At 51.0% G+C, this 16,202-nt stretch overlaps 1 protein-coding gene across 1 annotated transcript in view; it reads left to right on the top strand.

The window, feature by feature from the left end:
• Positions 1-299: 299 nt before the first annotated feature.
• Positions 300-16,202, top strand: part of KCNK12 (potassium two pore domain channel subfamily K member 12) — a 53,615-nt gene continuing 37,712 nt past the window's right edge. Inside the window, exon 1 of the mRNA XM_030310560.1 lies at positions 300-690. Coding sequence (XP_030166420.1) covers positions 300-690 — 391 coding nt within the window. The remainder of the gene's footprint in view (positions 691-16,202) is intronic.

Below are 16,202 nucleotides of genomic sequence, written 5' to 3'. Positions count from 1 at the left end.
CAGACCCCCGCGCCCGAGGGTGGCTGGTGAGGAGCCGCGGGAGCCGGCGAGGCGTCGGGGCGCGGAGAGGAGCGTCCCAGCCCGGGAACCTCAAGGGCCGCGGGACCCGTGTGCGGCCTGAGTGCCAAGGAGGAGGCGGAGGCGAGGCGCCCCGCCGTCCGGGCTCTGGGAGAAGCGGCAAGGGGCTCCGCGGCGGCCCCCGACCCCTGGCCACCATCCTCACGCTTCTGCTCCCGCGGGGGGGATGTCGCGGCCCGGGCCCCGAGCGCCGCCCCGGCCCTGGGGCTGAGCTCCGGACCATGTCCTCCCGCAGCCCCCGGCCCCCGCCCCGCCGCTGCCGCCGCCGCCTGCCGCGCCCCTCCTGCTGCTGCTGCTGCTGCCGACGCTCGCACCTCAACGAGGACACGGGTCGCTTCGTGCTGCTGGCGGCGCTCATCGGCCTCTACCTGGTGGCGGGCGCCACAGTCTTCTCGGCGCTCGAGAGCCCGGGCGAGGCGGAGGCGCGGGCGCGCTGGGGCGCCACGCTGCGCAACTTCAGCGCGGCGCACGGCGTGGCGGAGCCAGAGCTGCGCGCCTTCCTCCGGCACTACGAGGCCGCGCTGGCTGCCGGCGTCCGAGCAGACGCGCTGCGCCCGCGCTGGGACTTCCCTGGCGCCTTCTACTTCGTGGGCACAGTGGTATCCACCATAGGTGAGCAGCGCGCCCCGCGCGCGTCTTTCCTCTCCGCGCCTTTCACCTGCCACCCTTTCTACCGCTCGGCGGCTGGTCCGCGTCCCTCGGCTTCCCCCTTCCCTTCTAATGCCCCACTGCCTAGTTTCGTCTTGCCCTCACCCCTCCGCCGGTCCCCCTCCCCCTGACCCTTCTCTTTCTTAACTGGCTTTCGGCGCGGTAAGTGGCCTGGGAGACCCATCTCTGGCGCTCACCCAGCGTTGACTCGCCAGGCAGTACGGCCCAATGGGGAGAACCCTCACCCAGCCACTGGGCTGACCCGCGGCCGCCCGCGCGCTCTAGCGCTTCCCAGCTCCGTAACTTGACCTCTGTGCGCCTCAGTTTTCTCCTCTAAAAGGACTTGTGAGAATAAGCGTCTAGGGCCTTCTATTTCCTTCTATTTCTCACGCCCCCTGGGTCTGTTTCCTCATGCAGATGATTTGGGAAGCCCCCTTTCCCTCCACTCACCACGTTTTTATCTTTTTTTTTTTTTATCTCTCTTTTCTTTCTTCTTTTCCACATGTTTTTCTTCAGCATCCTCTAGCCCTTTACCCTGGGGAGGACGAACACTTTCCTTGATCTCCTTCCCACCCGCTACTCCTACAGTCTACACCTCCCCCTCCACCAAAGAAAAGCCCGTTAGACTCTGAGGCCAGGATTTCAGCGCTCTTATTCCGCCCGCCTTCCCACTTGGATTTTCTCCCCCTTCTCCCTCCACCCGCTTCCCGGCTTCTCCTCCAATTTCTTGACCTCTCTCGTTACCTTGCCATCTTTTCCAACCTATAGTGGCACCAAGGGGTAACCGGGTGGGGTGGGGAGGGGGCAGTTTCTCCATACTTTTTATCATTCCTTCTTATGTTTGGTATAAACAGTTCACGGTTTCAGAACCACACAAAATATGTGTAAATACTCTTTCAAGCCCCCCACTTCTACTTTCACACCCCCACCCCCATCCCACCAGCCTCTCCTGTAGAGATCTTGGAGCCACTGGCTGCTCAGCACTACACCCCTTCCTTCTTTTTTCTTCTCCTGTCACCCACTTTCCCCATCCCCCCTTTCTGAGGATGCTGGGTGTCATGTGAAACAGACCTCCTCCTCAGTTACTACAGAGTGCAGAATAAATACAGGATTGCCACTTCGGTGAGATTTTGTGTGTGTGTGCTGTCCGCTCCTGCATGGGTGGGAGAGGGCATTTGGCTGGCCATATCACTAGTCACCCCAAGGCACTATCTCCTGGTGGTAGTTTTGGAGGAGAGGGCTGGTTTCACTGGGTTGAGAAGTGAGGGATTGCATAGACACAACTTCCATGGGTAGGCTCTGGGCTGGTTTTGTATGCCAGCTCAGAGGTGGGCATAGACCAACTGGCCAGTGTAAGCCATCACAGATGGCTGCTGGGAGGCAGAGAAAGACTTCATCCATGTGCAGGATATGAGCAGCTTAGAGATGTCTCTCTGAGTGTATATGTATAGTCTACGAAAGGGCTTCCTTTCCTTCAATGATTTTTCATGTGTCATGCTTCATCTGATTATTTTAAATAGAAATGGCAAATATGGCCCAAGCCCAAAGCACACACAAATTTGGTAAAAATACCTTTTAAAAGCTATATCATGTTGTTATGGTGATTGAAGATATAAAATGACCCCCCTCAAAAAAATCCCCTTGTAAGAGCTGCATCAAGTTGCTATAGCAACTAGAGTTTTTTTTTTTTAAGTGCTTTAAAAGTACTAAGGATGCTTAGTCCTAGAGGATGACATCATGCACTCATAGCTCATTACTGATTTGTGCTCTTCCTCTTGGAAACACACCCTTTTGCTTTCTTCCACCTAGAGGCACACCTGTGCACATATTGGATGGCCACAGCATTTCTCTCCCGGTTACATGCTCTGGCTTCAGCTTCCTAATGGAACGTACACGCTAAAGGGAGAGGTGTTAGCAGTGTCCTCTTCCCCTACAGGGAGTGAGTCCATCCAGATGGGGCCCCATGCCAGTGACCTGTTGGTCTCTGTGCCTCTCGGATGAGCACCCATCAATTTCTTCATGCACTGCCCAGCCACAGCTTCTAAAGCTTCTCTCAGTCCTTGCACGAAATCAAGTCTGTGTGTTGGCAAATTGTTCCAAGCCCCAGCCTTTAAGCTACTGGCAGGAGTGGCTGTTCTTTAGTCAAGCAGAAAGGAACTATGTTCTCTTTCTTGATTTGTGTTTTCAGATGTAGGCAAGCAGTGTAGGAGGGCTACAGTGAAGCATGTGGCTGTGTTACGAATGACCCAGCACATTGTTTCCAAAATCTGCTGCACGGAGACATTCATGTCTCAGGGGAGCTACACTCAGGGACAGGAACTAGCCTGTGGACAACTTAGCATTGAACTAGACCTTTGCAGGGATGCCAAGACAGCTACACGAGTAGCAGGATCCACGTGCTGCCATGGCCTGGAGCACTGGTTCAAACTGGTCACTTCTGTCAGATAAGTTCTGCTGAATCCCAAAGTAGCATGGTTGTCATTTCAGCCTTCTCTTGCAAAATATACTTAGATGGGATGTAAGTAAAGGTCTACATACATCAGTTTCTCTTCTGCTTACATCATTTCTTTCCCTTAAATGACCTGAGTCTTCAGAGACAATTATTATTAGTATTGGTGCTTTTGTGGATTTAGCAGCTCAGGAAGCCACAGCTTGGTCCAAAATGGGCAGTCAGGATTCTCTGCCTGCCACCTCATCCAGTGAAGAGGAAAATTAGCATGCACTCCGTTTTCTCTGATCAGTGGATATCATGGTATAGATGGTCCATGCAACGGTGGGCATTCCTCTTTGGTGGTGCATGGACCCTGCTAAACGATTCATCTAGATGTTCGTATGGACAAATCTTCCTTTATTTATTCTATAAATATTGATGTATTGTGTATGTCAGGCCCGGTGCTACGTTTTGAAAAGTTAAAGTTTATTCTATAAGACACAGGTTAAAGCATATTCCACAGCAGATGGATCATAGTATTTATGGGCAACATATCCTGGCTATTTTCACTAAAGATGATTAGAACAAGGAGGAGACCTTTAGTCCAGTCCCGTGTGGTGCAAAGTTCTAAGGGAATTGTCTCAGGTCACAGTTAATTATATGTTCATCTGGATCGAGAATCCATGTTGTGCAGTGTTTGGTCTACCAGTTTCATGCATATAAGTGGCGGACACCTTCTTGTTTGAGACTGAAGTATTTAATAATGGGTGTGTGGGGGATGGTCTGACATCAGGGCAGGGCTGGGCAGGAGAACTGGTCTGTTGGTCAGGCCAAGAACTGATTAAGTCCAGAGAACACTTGAAGGATCAAACATATGTTAGAGGTCAGACAGATGAGAAGCATCTGGCAGGTCTAAGACAGCTGGGAAGGCAAGAGCCAATACCAAGAAGGTCAGAGACAGGTAGTAACAAGTAGGAGACCTTCTGGTGTTTATCAGAATGGTACAAAGATGGAAACCACTTGCTTTCTGCCTTCTTTTGCCCCAGTGTGTGTGTGTGTGTGTGTGTGTGTGTGCGCGCGCGCGCGCACGCGCGCACACACACACACATAGGGAAAGGGAAGAAGTGGCAGGAATGGGCCTTCAGCTAGAGGGAGACACACATGTGGCTGTATTTAGGGTTAGATGGAACACCATGATAACATGGAATATTTGTCTGGACATTTGGCTTGAACAGGGCCCCATACCAGAGCTAGGTAGTTTGCAGTGGTATAGACACATGTGTGCCCACATGGTACAGATCCAGTGGGAAAATTTGCCAGTGATTGTTCAGCAGTAGTTGAGGCTGTGTAGGAAGTCAGCCTAAATAGCTCAAGTAAAATACAAATCCACTTTGTGGTCTAAATTATTCATATTGATTGCTTACACTGAACTGAAACCCTGAGTAGTATTATTTCTTTCATTTATGCGATGTGACATATTCCTAAGGGGTTGAAATCAAGTTTGTTTTAATGTGAATTCATTCATTTATTCATTCCTCCATTTAACAAAATCCAAGACAAGTCTAGCTCATCGTAGATCCATGTGTGGCCTTTGGCAGATCATTATCTGCATCTCCTGTGATTACATGAACTCCTCCAGGTAAAGATGGCGGCTTGTGTTCCGTTCGCACTAAACAATATTCTTGGAGGCAGTGCTCTAGCTCAAAGATATTCAAGCAATCCAAAGGGTATTAATCCATCGTTTCACATCCTAAAGGATGTTTTACTGGTTTACTTTGAAAAGATTAAAAGGAAACTCTCTACTGGGGTTTTAATTATGCAACTGCTGTCAGATTTACACATAGGGAAGAACATATTTAAAAGTCTTTCTCAAATGGCAGCTTGATATAAACAGAAATATTTTTGCTTCCTTTTATTAGGTTTGCTGGCAGCGTATTTGAGCTATAAAGTTAAAACCACGCCGCTCTAGACGGGATGGTGTAGGTATAAGAGAGTTGTCACTGTTGACACTGCATAATTTAGCTTGCTACTTTCAGAATTAGGCACACTTAATTATTCAGCCGTGAGATTAGTAACAAGTCCTAACTTTTTTCCTCCTTTTTTCACATGGATTTTTAAAACTGTTTTCACTTCAAAGGAAACTAAGACATTATAAGACCGAAATGTCACCGCCACATTTACATTCGGTTTTCTTCTAACATGTATGTAATCCAACTGGAGGTGGTTCTGATCCCAGGAGGCAAATAACATTACCCAGAAGGAATGGAGCCCCTTTCCTCACTTATTTCCCCCATCAACTATTTTTTATTGAAAGATGGTGCTATGACAGCTTTGAAGGACCTTTAAGGAAACGCATTCTCATCCACACCCATCCGCACCATCCAGCCCTGACCCCAGCACATGGTGGACACTCGATCATTATTTATTCAGTGAACAAGAGAGCAAATCACTCATAATACAACTGTAGTTCTCTGGCACACCTTTCATAGGGAAAAGAAAGAGAACTGATCTGTGCTAAGCTGCTTCCCTTTTGTTAACATTTTATCATCAGTGTTGTTTCTAGGTTTCCACATAGCCTTCACATGCTAATTTTAGTGGGTGCATAATATTCCATCTGGTTGATGTTCTATAATTTACTACCCCTATTGCTGGGAAGCCGGGTGGTTCCCTGTTTGGGGCTATTTTGAGTAATGCCACAGTGATCATCTTTATGCAGATGGCCTTTTCCTCCTGTAATATCTCCTTGGGTTGAATTCTCAGTGGTGAAATTGCTGAGTCAGTGGATACTGCTGTCTTCGTGGCTTCTGTGGCCAGCCCCTTCCAAGTGAGGGACTGTCTGGTCTCCCCCAAGCTGAGCCTATACCTCTCCATGGCCTGACAGAGACCAGTTATCCAGCTGCTTGTTCCATGGAAACAGGCCACAGACTGCCACTTAGTTTTCTCCAGGATTGCATTCAGTCCCTGGGGCTGAGCCGCCCCTTGAACAAGTCTGTGGCTTCAGCATTTTTAGCCTCCATTGCTTTAATGAGAATTGCTTCCTTTGGGAAGTTCCGGGTGAATGAAGAATGGCAGGAAAGAGGAACAGATGGGAATAGCTGCCAGGCCATCAAAGACTGAGAGAGAGGGGTACCTGGAGCCTCTTCCCTCCTGTCCCCTGCACTCCTGGGGACCGTCTCCCACCACTCCTGGGCCGAGCCAGCTGAAGGAGAGCATTCTTCCCCTCAGCCCTGACTGGGCCACAGCCTGGAATGGCCCAAATTGTGCCACAGGAGCAAAGATCTACCCCTCAGGGATCCCAGCTAGACACTACCATAAAAGTCTCCCAAGCATTTAGACCATTTTGCCAACAAAAGCCAACAAGCCTCCCATTATAGAAAACAGACAGTAGCAAAGCTGCTCTGATTGGAGCCCTGCCCGTCAGGCCTACTCTTGGATGCCATGCTCTCCCCAAAAGCTTCTCCGAGGACCCCCTAGAGCTCCTCCAAGACCCGCCTGAAGAGGGCTAATTTAGCCTTGTTCATTTCACGTAAGGTTCAGAGAGGGGGAGAGGTTCCCAAGGTCACACAGCGGGTCAGGGGAACATTTAGCTGTACCTCAGGGAGAAAAGGGAAGAGCTTATAGAAAGGAGAATAGGACATCTCAGGAGCAGCCAAGTCAGTCAGGTGCCTTCGAGGTGTCCTCCAGGGAGAAGCTCCTACTCCATCTGAAGGTGGTCTGTTTGAAGGTGGGGTGTGGTGCCCCCAGCCCTGTCATCTACAATGGGACTCTCCTTGCCCCTGTATGGCCGCCTCAGATTCAGAGGAGCTGAGAGACAGAGCAAAAAGCCACTGTGTTCCTGTGGTCACTCCTAGCCCGGGTCTTCCCCAGTCTTCTGACCCTCCCCTGGCTCCTGTCTAGTTCCACTCCCTTCCCCAGGGCCCAGGGCTGGGACAGGGGATGCCAGCCAGCAGACCGGAATGTGTGTGGGCTGAGGTGGGCACACTGGGCAGTCTCAAGCTCTGACTGCACTCAGGGGCAGGGGCAGGATTTCTGTGTAGGGAAGAGTTGGGAGGTGGAGGGGCTTGAGGCTATGAGGACATAGAACTTTCCATGGGATTGAGAAGAGCCTTTCACAGTACTAGGGGAGGTGCCAGGAGAGAGCAGAGAGAGAATCAAAACCCTCAGGCCCTCAGCCCAAGCCAGCCCTTGGCTGCCACCCTTGCTGTCAGGCTCTGCCCCAGGGAGTTTTGTCCTGAATCTGCCATTCCCAGGCCCGCCTCCAATCTAGCTGTTCCTCACGGCACTCTAGGCTGCCTCTGCTAGCCATCAGTGGTGATGGGGGAGGATGCTCTGGACCCTGTCTGTGAGTGTCACCCCTTCCTTGGGCTTGGCAACCCCAGCTCAGGACTAAGCTCCCAGCTCAGTAGCAGTCAGCGGTGACTGGTGTACCTGTGTCCTTGAAGGATCGAGCTGTGGGGGACCTGCTCTGCTTCCCCTAGATCCCAGAGGACTCACCCCCAGGTGAGCCCAGGATGGAGATGCCAGAATTTTATAATTTCAGGTTTTACTGTGTCTGGATACAGTATTGTTGTGCTCACAGTAATACATACTGCAGGGCAGGAAGGCAGAGTAGCACAGAGCAGTGCTTCTCAAACTATAAAGTACATGTGAATCTCTGGTTCTTGTCAACACGCAGGTGTCTGCCCAGTAGGTCTGGGGGAACCTGAGACTCTGCATTCCTCACGGGCTTTCAGTGATATCCATATCACTGGTCCCCAGGCTGCACCTCTACTAGCCAGGGTGTAGAGAAGCAGCAGCGAATCAGGGGCTTGCAGCTGAGACCCACCTCTGCCACTCACTGGCCCTGTGGCTTTGGACAGGACACATCACCTCCCACTACCTCAGTTTCTCCATTCCTAAAAGGAGGGAGTCCCTGCAGTCCCTGGGGTCCCTTCCAGCTCTGACGTTCTCACGTCTAGGAAGGTGATTTGCTCCCATTCTCCCAGTGCAGTATAATGTGGACTAAACACGCCAGCTATGCAGCCTGCCGGCTTGACTTCCGGTCCCCGTTCTGCCACTTACAATCCATGGGCTCCTGGTGCGTAGATATACCTCTCCTCACCTGTGTTTCCTCTAGAAAGTGAGGATAACGATGGCTCCTGCCCCATGGAGTTACTTTAAGGACTGAGGGAGCTAGTCCGTGTGTGCAGTGCCTGGCAAGCCCTCAGGAACCATCAGCTGCCCAGAAGTGGCCCCATTGGCAAGTTGCCTCACTGCACAGGAGGGAAACTGAGGCAGTACTCACCCCCTGCAGCTCACCCACACACACCACCCTGGGCACAACCCTCTGGGTCCCAGCCACACCTGCAGCGTGGCATCTGCTGCCCTCTCATTGGCCACTGCCTCTGGGGTGTGTTGCTGTCCTGCACTGTTACATAACTGGCCTGGGAGGGTGCTTTTTAAAATGCATTTTATTTGGTTCCTCAACTAGAACGTCTTACTAATTCTTCACATGTGTGTGCTCTGGTAATCTTTTTAAAGAACCTATTTAGGGAATAATTGAATGGATGATTGAGTGGTGGGTTAGACCAGTGTCTTCTGGTGCTTCTCTGTTCTCCACTCTCAGAATGGAGCCCTGGTGGGCCAACTGCTGCCCGAACCCCTGGTTTCCCAGGTGGGCTAGGGCCTCTTGGCAGTGCTCGGGCTTAGGGGGAGGTGATGGAGCTGAGAGCAGCAGAGGCAGAGGTGGCTGAAGTCAGGCCCTGCCATGCTTCTCTGAGATGGAACTGCAGGGGGAGGCCACTGGAGGACAGCACTGCAGTGAGTAGCCACCCTGTGGGCGGGAGCCAGGGTGTCGCTCCAGGTCCTCTTTACTCTGGGGCTACCTCAGTGCCCCTGATGGGCAGAGAAGCATTCCCAGTCAGAGGCCTCCTAGGGCAGGACAGGGGAGGCTGCAGGGGCTGCCAGCATCTCCCCTCTCCAGACTCTACTGTGCCAGCACCCAGGGCCTCTGTTCTGGGGAGCAGGAGCGATAGCTGAAGCCTTATCACTCTCGCTGGTGGTCTCCCCCTCATGTCATGCTTGCCGGTTTACCATGCTTTCACCGGAAAACATGTTTACTCAGGAACCTTTCAAAAACCCAAGGACAGCAAAGAGGAAGCTATTATCCCATTTCACAGATGAAGAAATAGACTCAGGGAGGTTAAGCGACTTGCTTGGGGTCACACAGCAAGTGCGTCATTGGCAGGATAGAAGATTCAGGACTCTTGACCACCCAGCATCCTCTCTGCTGCCCCTGAGCCCCTCATTACCACCGACAGGGAAGGATCACAGCCCGGTCTTCAGTCTGCTGGGAGGTGGGGGTGGAGGAGGAGAACATGAGGAGGTATCAGCAAGGGCTCAAGCACAATTTAAGGACTTGGATTTGGCTCTGCTGTGCTCCTCGCAAACCCAATGGCTTCAATGAACTAAGGGCTGCTTGCTTTCCATCGTTTACAACTGCTCCTCTCTGGGAGGGAGACTTCCGGGCAGATGAGAGAAGGTAGATAAGCATAGTGCTTTGTGCAGAGCTCACCAGAACTCTGGGAGCCTGTGTGGAAGGGAACTTTGTCCCAAGCTCCTGCTCAGAGAGGGGACCCCATGACTTGAGGGCCCTCAGCCTTGCACTTGGGCTAGCAGCAGTGGACACGGAGAGGTGAGGACAGAAAACCGAATAAGGACCAGAAGGTCCACACACCAGCTGGGAAAGTCTGGGGATGCAGCCAGCTCAGTTCCCAAGGGCCAGCTGGTTTATGAAAGGCTCTGCTCAAGGTCTTATCCTGGAGGCAAATGTGCCCAGATGTTAGGGGAGCACATGAAACCAAGGACCTACCAATGCACCCCCCTCCTTAGCCACTCTTAACTTCTGGCCATCCCTCCCCTACTCCCCACCCCACTACACCCCAACCCTTCCCACTCACCCCCATCCCCAAACTATAGGCACTTTGAGCCTCCAGGCCATGGCTTTTGTTGTTCTCTTGACCTGCAATGCTCTTCCCTTTCTCTCCATTTTCTACCCAGTGAACTTGGTCCTCAAAGCCCAACTCAAATGGGGCCACTAGAGCGAGACCTTCTATGAAGTCCCTCTTACTGGCCCCAGACTTGTGGCAACTATTTGTCTCTATGGCAGTTTCCCTGGAAATAATGCAAGCTATATCAAAACTGTCACAGGACCCAGCACATAGGTGTCAGAAATTATTCTCCCTTTCTCTTCTTCCAGGTTAGGAGCTCTGTCTTAGTGGGGCTCGTCACTGCTACAGTTAACAATAATAGGCATGCACTGAATGACTACTATAAAGTGGGCACTGTATCTGGAGACGGATGGAGATAATTAAAGCAAAGAGACCATTTCTGTAAATCATGAAGCATAATGCTTGGCACAAAATAGGTGATTAATCAACATTTGTTGAATGGATGGAATGAATGAATGAGTGTTAGTAACTGACAACCTTGGACTACTGGACATAGTAATAAAAACATTTTTCTTAAATGCAAAAAGCTGGGCCCAGGCTGGGCTCCAGGAATCTCCCCCCTCCTCCCTCTCCCTCCCCACTCTGGAGCCAGAGGGACTGGCTATTCCCTGGCCTCTCCGCTGGGCCATTGGTTTAACGATCTCTCAGCGGCTGGCAGGTGTGCAGCAAGCAGCCAGCTCACTCTAGCGGGGCTTCCCCTGGCTGACAGTGCTGTCTCTGTGGCTGAGTCACCTTGGTCCTTTCCTCCCCTGCCTGGGGCCCTACACGATGCTTAGCATGAAACCACACCAGACGATTCTGAGACTCAGCCCCTGTTGCCCCAGGAGTGGTAGCAAAAGTTCAGTCCTAAACGAAGAAGCCAGACTTCTGGTCCCAGCTCTCTCACCGACCCTGATTCCCCATATGGCCTGGCCTTGGCCACAGCCCCTGGTCCCCAGCCCTAAGGAGACCCTGTTAAATTCTAGCCCTCAGCCTAGCAGTGCTACCTTCTCCCCATCCTGCCCAGGACACACCCCTTGGGAACCGGATATTGGTTCACAAATTGGACAGAAGTTTTCCCAGTAACTAAACACAATTGCACAAACTGGGAAAAACCATGCCCACCCACACAATCCAGCACCATCACAATGCCTCCAAAAATACTTGGGGAGCTTTTATTGGAATTGGGTGTCCCAGCTTTCTGGAAAGTTACAGTTGAGATAAACACAAACCCCAAATCGCACTGTGTGTGACTTCTTCCTAATCCTTTCCAAATGGCCACCATCTCATTCCCTGCTGCCAAGTGTTCTGAATTCTGAGCTCCTCACACCAGGGCCTGCCAGAAATGCTGCAGAGACAGCCTGGGCCGAGAGGGAAAGGAACACATAAAACTCTGCCCATGTTGGGCTGGTTGGCCTTTCTTAGGAGGGCAGGGTGCATTTTGGAGACCATGCAGTTTTTGATGCCCGGATTCTATGTTTAAATGGAAGGTAAGGAAGGAAAGGTGGCAGGTGAGCCAGTGCTGGGGGAGGTCTGGAAGCCCCAGGCAGCAGGCAGGGAAGAGAACCCTGCCTTTGTCAGCGCCAATGACAAGGAAGCGCAGGGCCCTATCCTGCCAGTGCCCAGTCCTGCCAGCACCCGTGTCTTCCGATCTCTGCTGTGCCTCCCATTGGCCAGCACAGGGCTTGGCACATGGGAGGGGCTCCAGGAACATCTGTGGGATGAATGGCTGTGTGCAAGATTCTCAAGTCTACCTAGGCACCAGTTTAAGAAAAAGTAAAATATGAAAATCAGAGGACGATTCGCCTTGTAAAAAGAAAGCTTCAGTTTGCAGAGGGCTTTACCCCAGGGCTTCTAGAAGTAGACCCAGGCACTTCATTGTATTTAGAGGGAGGTGCAGCATGTAGCCAGTATGTCAGGAACCCAGCAGCTGCATTAAGTCCCTTTTCCTGCCATCACCACCTACACACGAGCCTCAAATTCCTGAAGCAGCACAGTCCTTGATGGCAAGGGACCGTGGTCAGACTAGTGAGCACACATCTGGCCCAGTGAGCATCTCAGAAGCAGGTGTGCCGAGAGCTGAAGTGGGTAGTGTGCCCTGTACCCACAGGGCAGCAGACTGGATTTCATGCCTGCCGTGCAGAAAGTGCCTTACAAAGCTCCCTGACACACACCGTTCAGCAGGCGGGTGGCTGTTCACGTCTCTGTTGTCAGACTGAGAAAATCTGCATCACCAGGAGACAACGTGAGGGTGACACAGTGGTCAGGGAGAGAGCGAGGGCTCTGGTCTGGGGTTTGAATTTCAGCTCTGCTGTTCACTAGCCAGTCACCAGGACACGTCTCCTGCTCGCTCACTGAGGAGGTCTTGATCACTGCCTTCCTCTGCACCCCTCTCCCGTCTTCTGAGTGTGACCCATCGAAACCCAGGGCGCATGGCCCTCGGCCATCTCGTCTATAGAGATGCTCTTCTCTGTCCCACCCCACTCTACCTCTGTCTTTGCTATGACCAGGAACTGCACTACCTTCAAAGCTTTTGACTCCAAACATCTCTTCCTCTGACCACCTCCTTCTGTCATTCCAGCTCTCCTCCTCTATTGTCCCAGAACAATGATCCTTGGACCTCAGGACCTGCAGTGTCCTATTTCCTTAATTTTTTTTTTAACATTTTATTTTTGAGAGACAGAGCATGAGTGGGGGAGGGGCAGAGAGATAGAGGGAGACACAGAATCAGAAGCAGGCTCCAGGCTCTGAGCTGTCAGCACAGAGCCCGACACAGGGCTCAAACTCATGAACTGCAAGATCATGACCTGAGCTGAAGTTGGACACTTAACCAACTGAGCCACCCAGGCATCCCCTTTAATTTTTTTTTAATGTTTATTTATTTTTGAAGGAGAGAGAGACAAAGTGTGAGTGGGGGAGGGGCAGAGAGAGAGGAAGACACAGAATACGAAGGAGGCTCCAGGCTCTGAGCTGTCAGCACAGAGCCCGACACGGGGCTTGAACCCACAAACTGCGAGATCACAACCTGAGCTGAAGTTGGACACTCAATCAACTGGGCTTCCCAGGTGCCACCCCCCGTCCTTTACTTCTTTTCCAATCCAGTTTAGATTTACTCCTTCTGCAAGGACCCTTAATTTCCTTGCCCTGCTCTCCATGTGCTGTGCCCCTGTCTCCACTTGGCCACCATCAAAATGCCAGCTTTCCACCTATTCCTCACCTGCACCCAAGCAGCTGAATGTGGCTGGAGAAAACAGTGCCATCATGCTGGCCGATCTAACCTTCTGTCAGTGGCCCTGGGTACCAGGCCGGCCCTCCTACCACCTTCCTACGATGTCAGCTCACCGCTTATGTCCCCTCTTCCCACCTCCAGCCTCTCACACCCCTCACTCTGCTCACACTTCACTGAGAAAATAAAAGCCACCAGAGACTCTCTTATCCTCACAACGCCAAATCCATGCATCACGTGGAACCGTTTGCCCTGTTATGACAGCACAGTGCAGGATTCTGCACTGTCAGCACAGAGCCCGATGTGGGGCTCCAACTCATGAACCGTGATATCATGACCTGAGCTGAAATCAAGAGTTGGACACTTAACTGCCTGAGCCACCCAGGCGCCCCTCTCCCTTCTTAGTAGACAACCCCCTTGACCCCTGCACTATCCTCCAGCTACCTCATTTTTCTGCTCCCCTTCACAGGAAAACTTCTCAAAAGTGTAGCCAACCTCTCCCTTCCTCCCTTTCCTTCTCTTCTGGGTCCACATCAATCAAGAGGTTATCCCGCCTTTCCAGAGTCTGTACTTGCAAGATCCGCAGCAGCCTCCTTCTGCAAACCCAGTGATGGCTTCCCTGTTCTCAGCTTACTCAGCATCTTAGCAATATTAGACATGGCTGACCACCCTCCTTCTTGAAATCCTCTTTTCTCTTGGCTTCTGGGACACCATGCTCTCCTTTAGCTTCACTGGCTGCCTTCCTCAGTTTCCTCTGCTGGATCCCCTCCTCTGGCTGGCCTTTCAGTGTTGGAGAGCCCCATGTTCAGTCCTCAGACCCCTCTCTCTGCTCTCTCTTCAGATAATCGCATTTCACCTGTGGGGGAGGAAAAATCTTTTTTCTCTACCCTCTTATATTCAGTTCCTGGGGCCCTGCAAATTAAACTGGCAAAAGCCAGGTTAACAGGAGAAAGGGCTTATTATGTATGCATATGGAGGCCTTTTAAGGAAAGAATTGATACCCAAAGAAGCAGTTAGGCCAGGGTTTGATATACCAGCTTAATAAAGAGCTATAAATTGTGAAGCTGTAAATTGTGAAGACAAAGAAAAAAGGGTTTAAGCTTCTAGGAGTGATAAATTGTAGGAAAGGGAAACTTAAACTTAAGTGTTATTTTAGTAAGGTTTGTTATGCAGATTCAATCTCCTGCAGCATCAGTGTGATGTGAGTGTCTCTGGTGATTAAGAGCTCTTTTCTTTCTGGTGCAGTTGAGGGAAGGGAAGACACCTTCACCAAGGAAAATTTATACCCTACATTTAGGCAGATAGGAGAAGGGTAGAGAGCTTTTCCTGTATCTGCTGTTTCTCTATTGCCGTCAGCTCAAAATAATCCTCTGCCAAAATTGCCTATTTTGGGTCTGCATACTCTCATCCCCTTGCATCCCATGCCCTTAAACCCTGTCTATCTGCTGATGACTTCCAGAAGAAATGCTCCAATCTTCCACACTAAGCTTCAAGACCACAGGTCCAACTGCCTACTTAACATCTCCACATGGATGTCTAATTTGGTATGAAAACTTAAAAAGACCAAAAACAGAACTCTTGATTCTTGCCCCGTCTCCATCTTCCTTATCTGAATGTCACCAACATAAGGAGCTGTCCTGATTCCTCTTTCTCCCTAACTTCCCATATCCAATCCATCATCAAATCCTGTTAGTTCAGGCTGCAGAATATATGCTGATTCCATCTCCTTGTCCCCATACCTATCACCACTGATCCACTCTGACCACCATCACTACCATCTGTTGCTGGGGCAACGAAAGCAGTCTCCTAACCAACCCTTAGCTTCCTGTCTGCATCTTGACAACCTGTTCTCTACACAGCAGTCAAAGAGATCTTTCAAGGTATAAATTAGATCAAGTTCTTGTCCAGTGTTCCACTTGAAACCTTTCAATGACTTTCCCTTGCAAGAAATCTGATTCCTTACTGTGACCTGCAAGGCCCTGTAGGTTCTGGCCCTCCTTCTCTCAGCCTCACTGGCATTCCTCTCCCCTTTGCTCATGTCACTATGCCCAAACTGGACTTATCAGACCTCAGGGTACTTGCACCTGCTGCTCCTGCTCCTTAGAGCAGTGCTCCCTGAGTCTTAGCATGGCTGACTTCTCAACCACATTCAAGTCCCCATGATGAAAGCTAAAATGTCATCCCTTGAGGAGCCTTCCCTGACCACCCTGACTACCCCTACTCACCCCCGACCACTGTCCGTCGCACTTCCTTATCTTATTTTTTAACTTTTTAAATGTTTATTTGAGACAGAGAGAGCAAGCAGTAGGGGAGGGGTGGAGAGAGGGGGAGAGAAAGAATCCCAAGCAGGCTCTGTCTGTGCTGACAGCATAGACAGAGCCCAACGTGGGGCTCAAACTCACAAACTTTGAAATCATGACCTGAGCCGAAATCAAGAGTCAGATGCTTGGGGCGCCTGGGTGGCGCAGTCGGTTAAGCGTCCGACTTCAGCCAGGTCACGATCTTGCGGTCCGTGAGTTCGAGCCCCGCGTCAGGCTCTGGGCTGATGGCTCAGAGCCTGGAGCCTGTTTCCGATTCTGTGTCTCTCTCTCTCTCTGCCCCTCCCCCATTCATGCTCTGTCTCTCTCTGTCCCAAAAAATAAATAAACGTTGAAAAAAAAAATTTAAAAAAAAAAAAGAGTCAGATGCTTAACCAACTGAGCCACCCAGGTGCCCCTTCCCTGTCTTATTAGAGCATGAACCACTTTCATAAATCATTGGGTTTGTGTATTTGTTTACTTGTTTGCTTGTTTGTTCCTGACCACCAGCCACTCCCTGCTCCTTGAGAGGAGGGTTCTCCTCTCTCTCACTC

Source organism: Lynx canadensis, chromosome A3, assembly GCF_007474595.2.
Source record: "Lynx canadensis isolate LIC74 chromosome A3, mLynCan4.pri.v2, whole genome shotgun sequence".
In the NCBI taxonomy this organism is placed as follows: domain Eukaryota; kingdom Metazoa; phylum Chordata; class Mammalia; order Carnivora; family Felidae; genus Lynx; species Lynx canadensis.
Note: the sequence above shows the minus strand (reverse complement) of the source record. Positions and strands in the feature narration are given on the sequence as shown.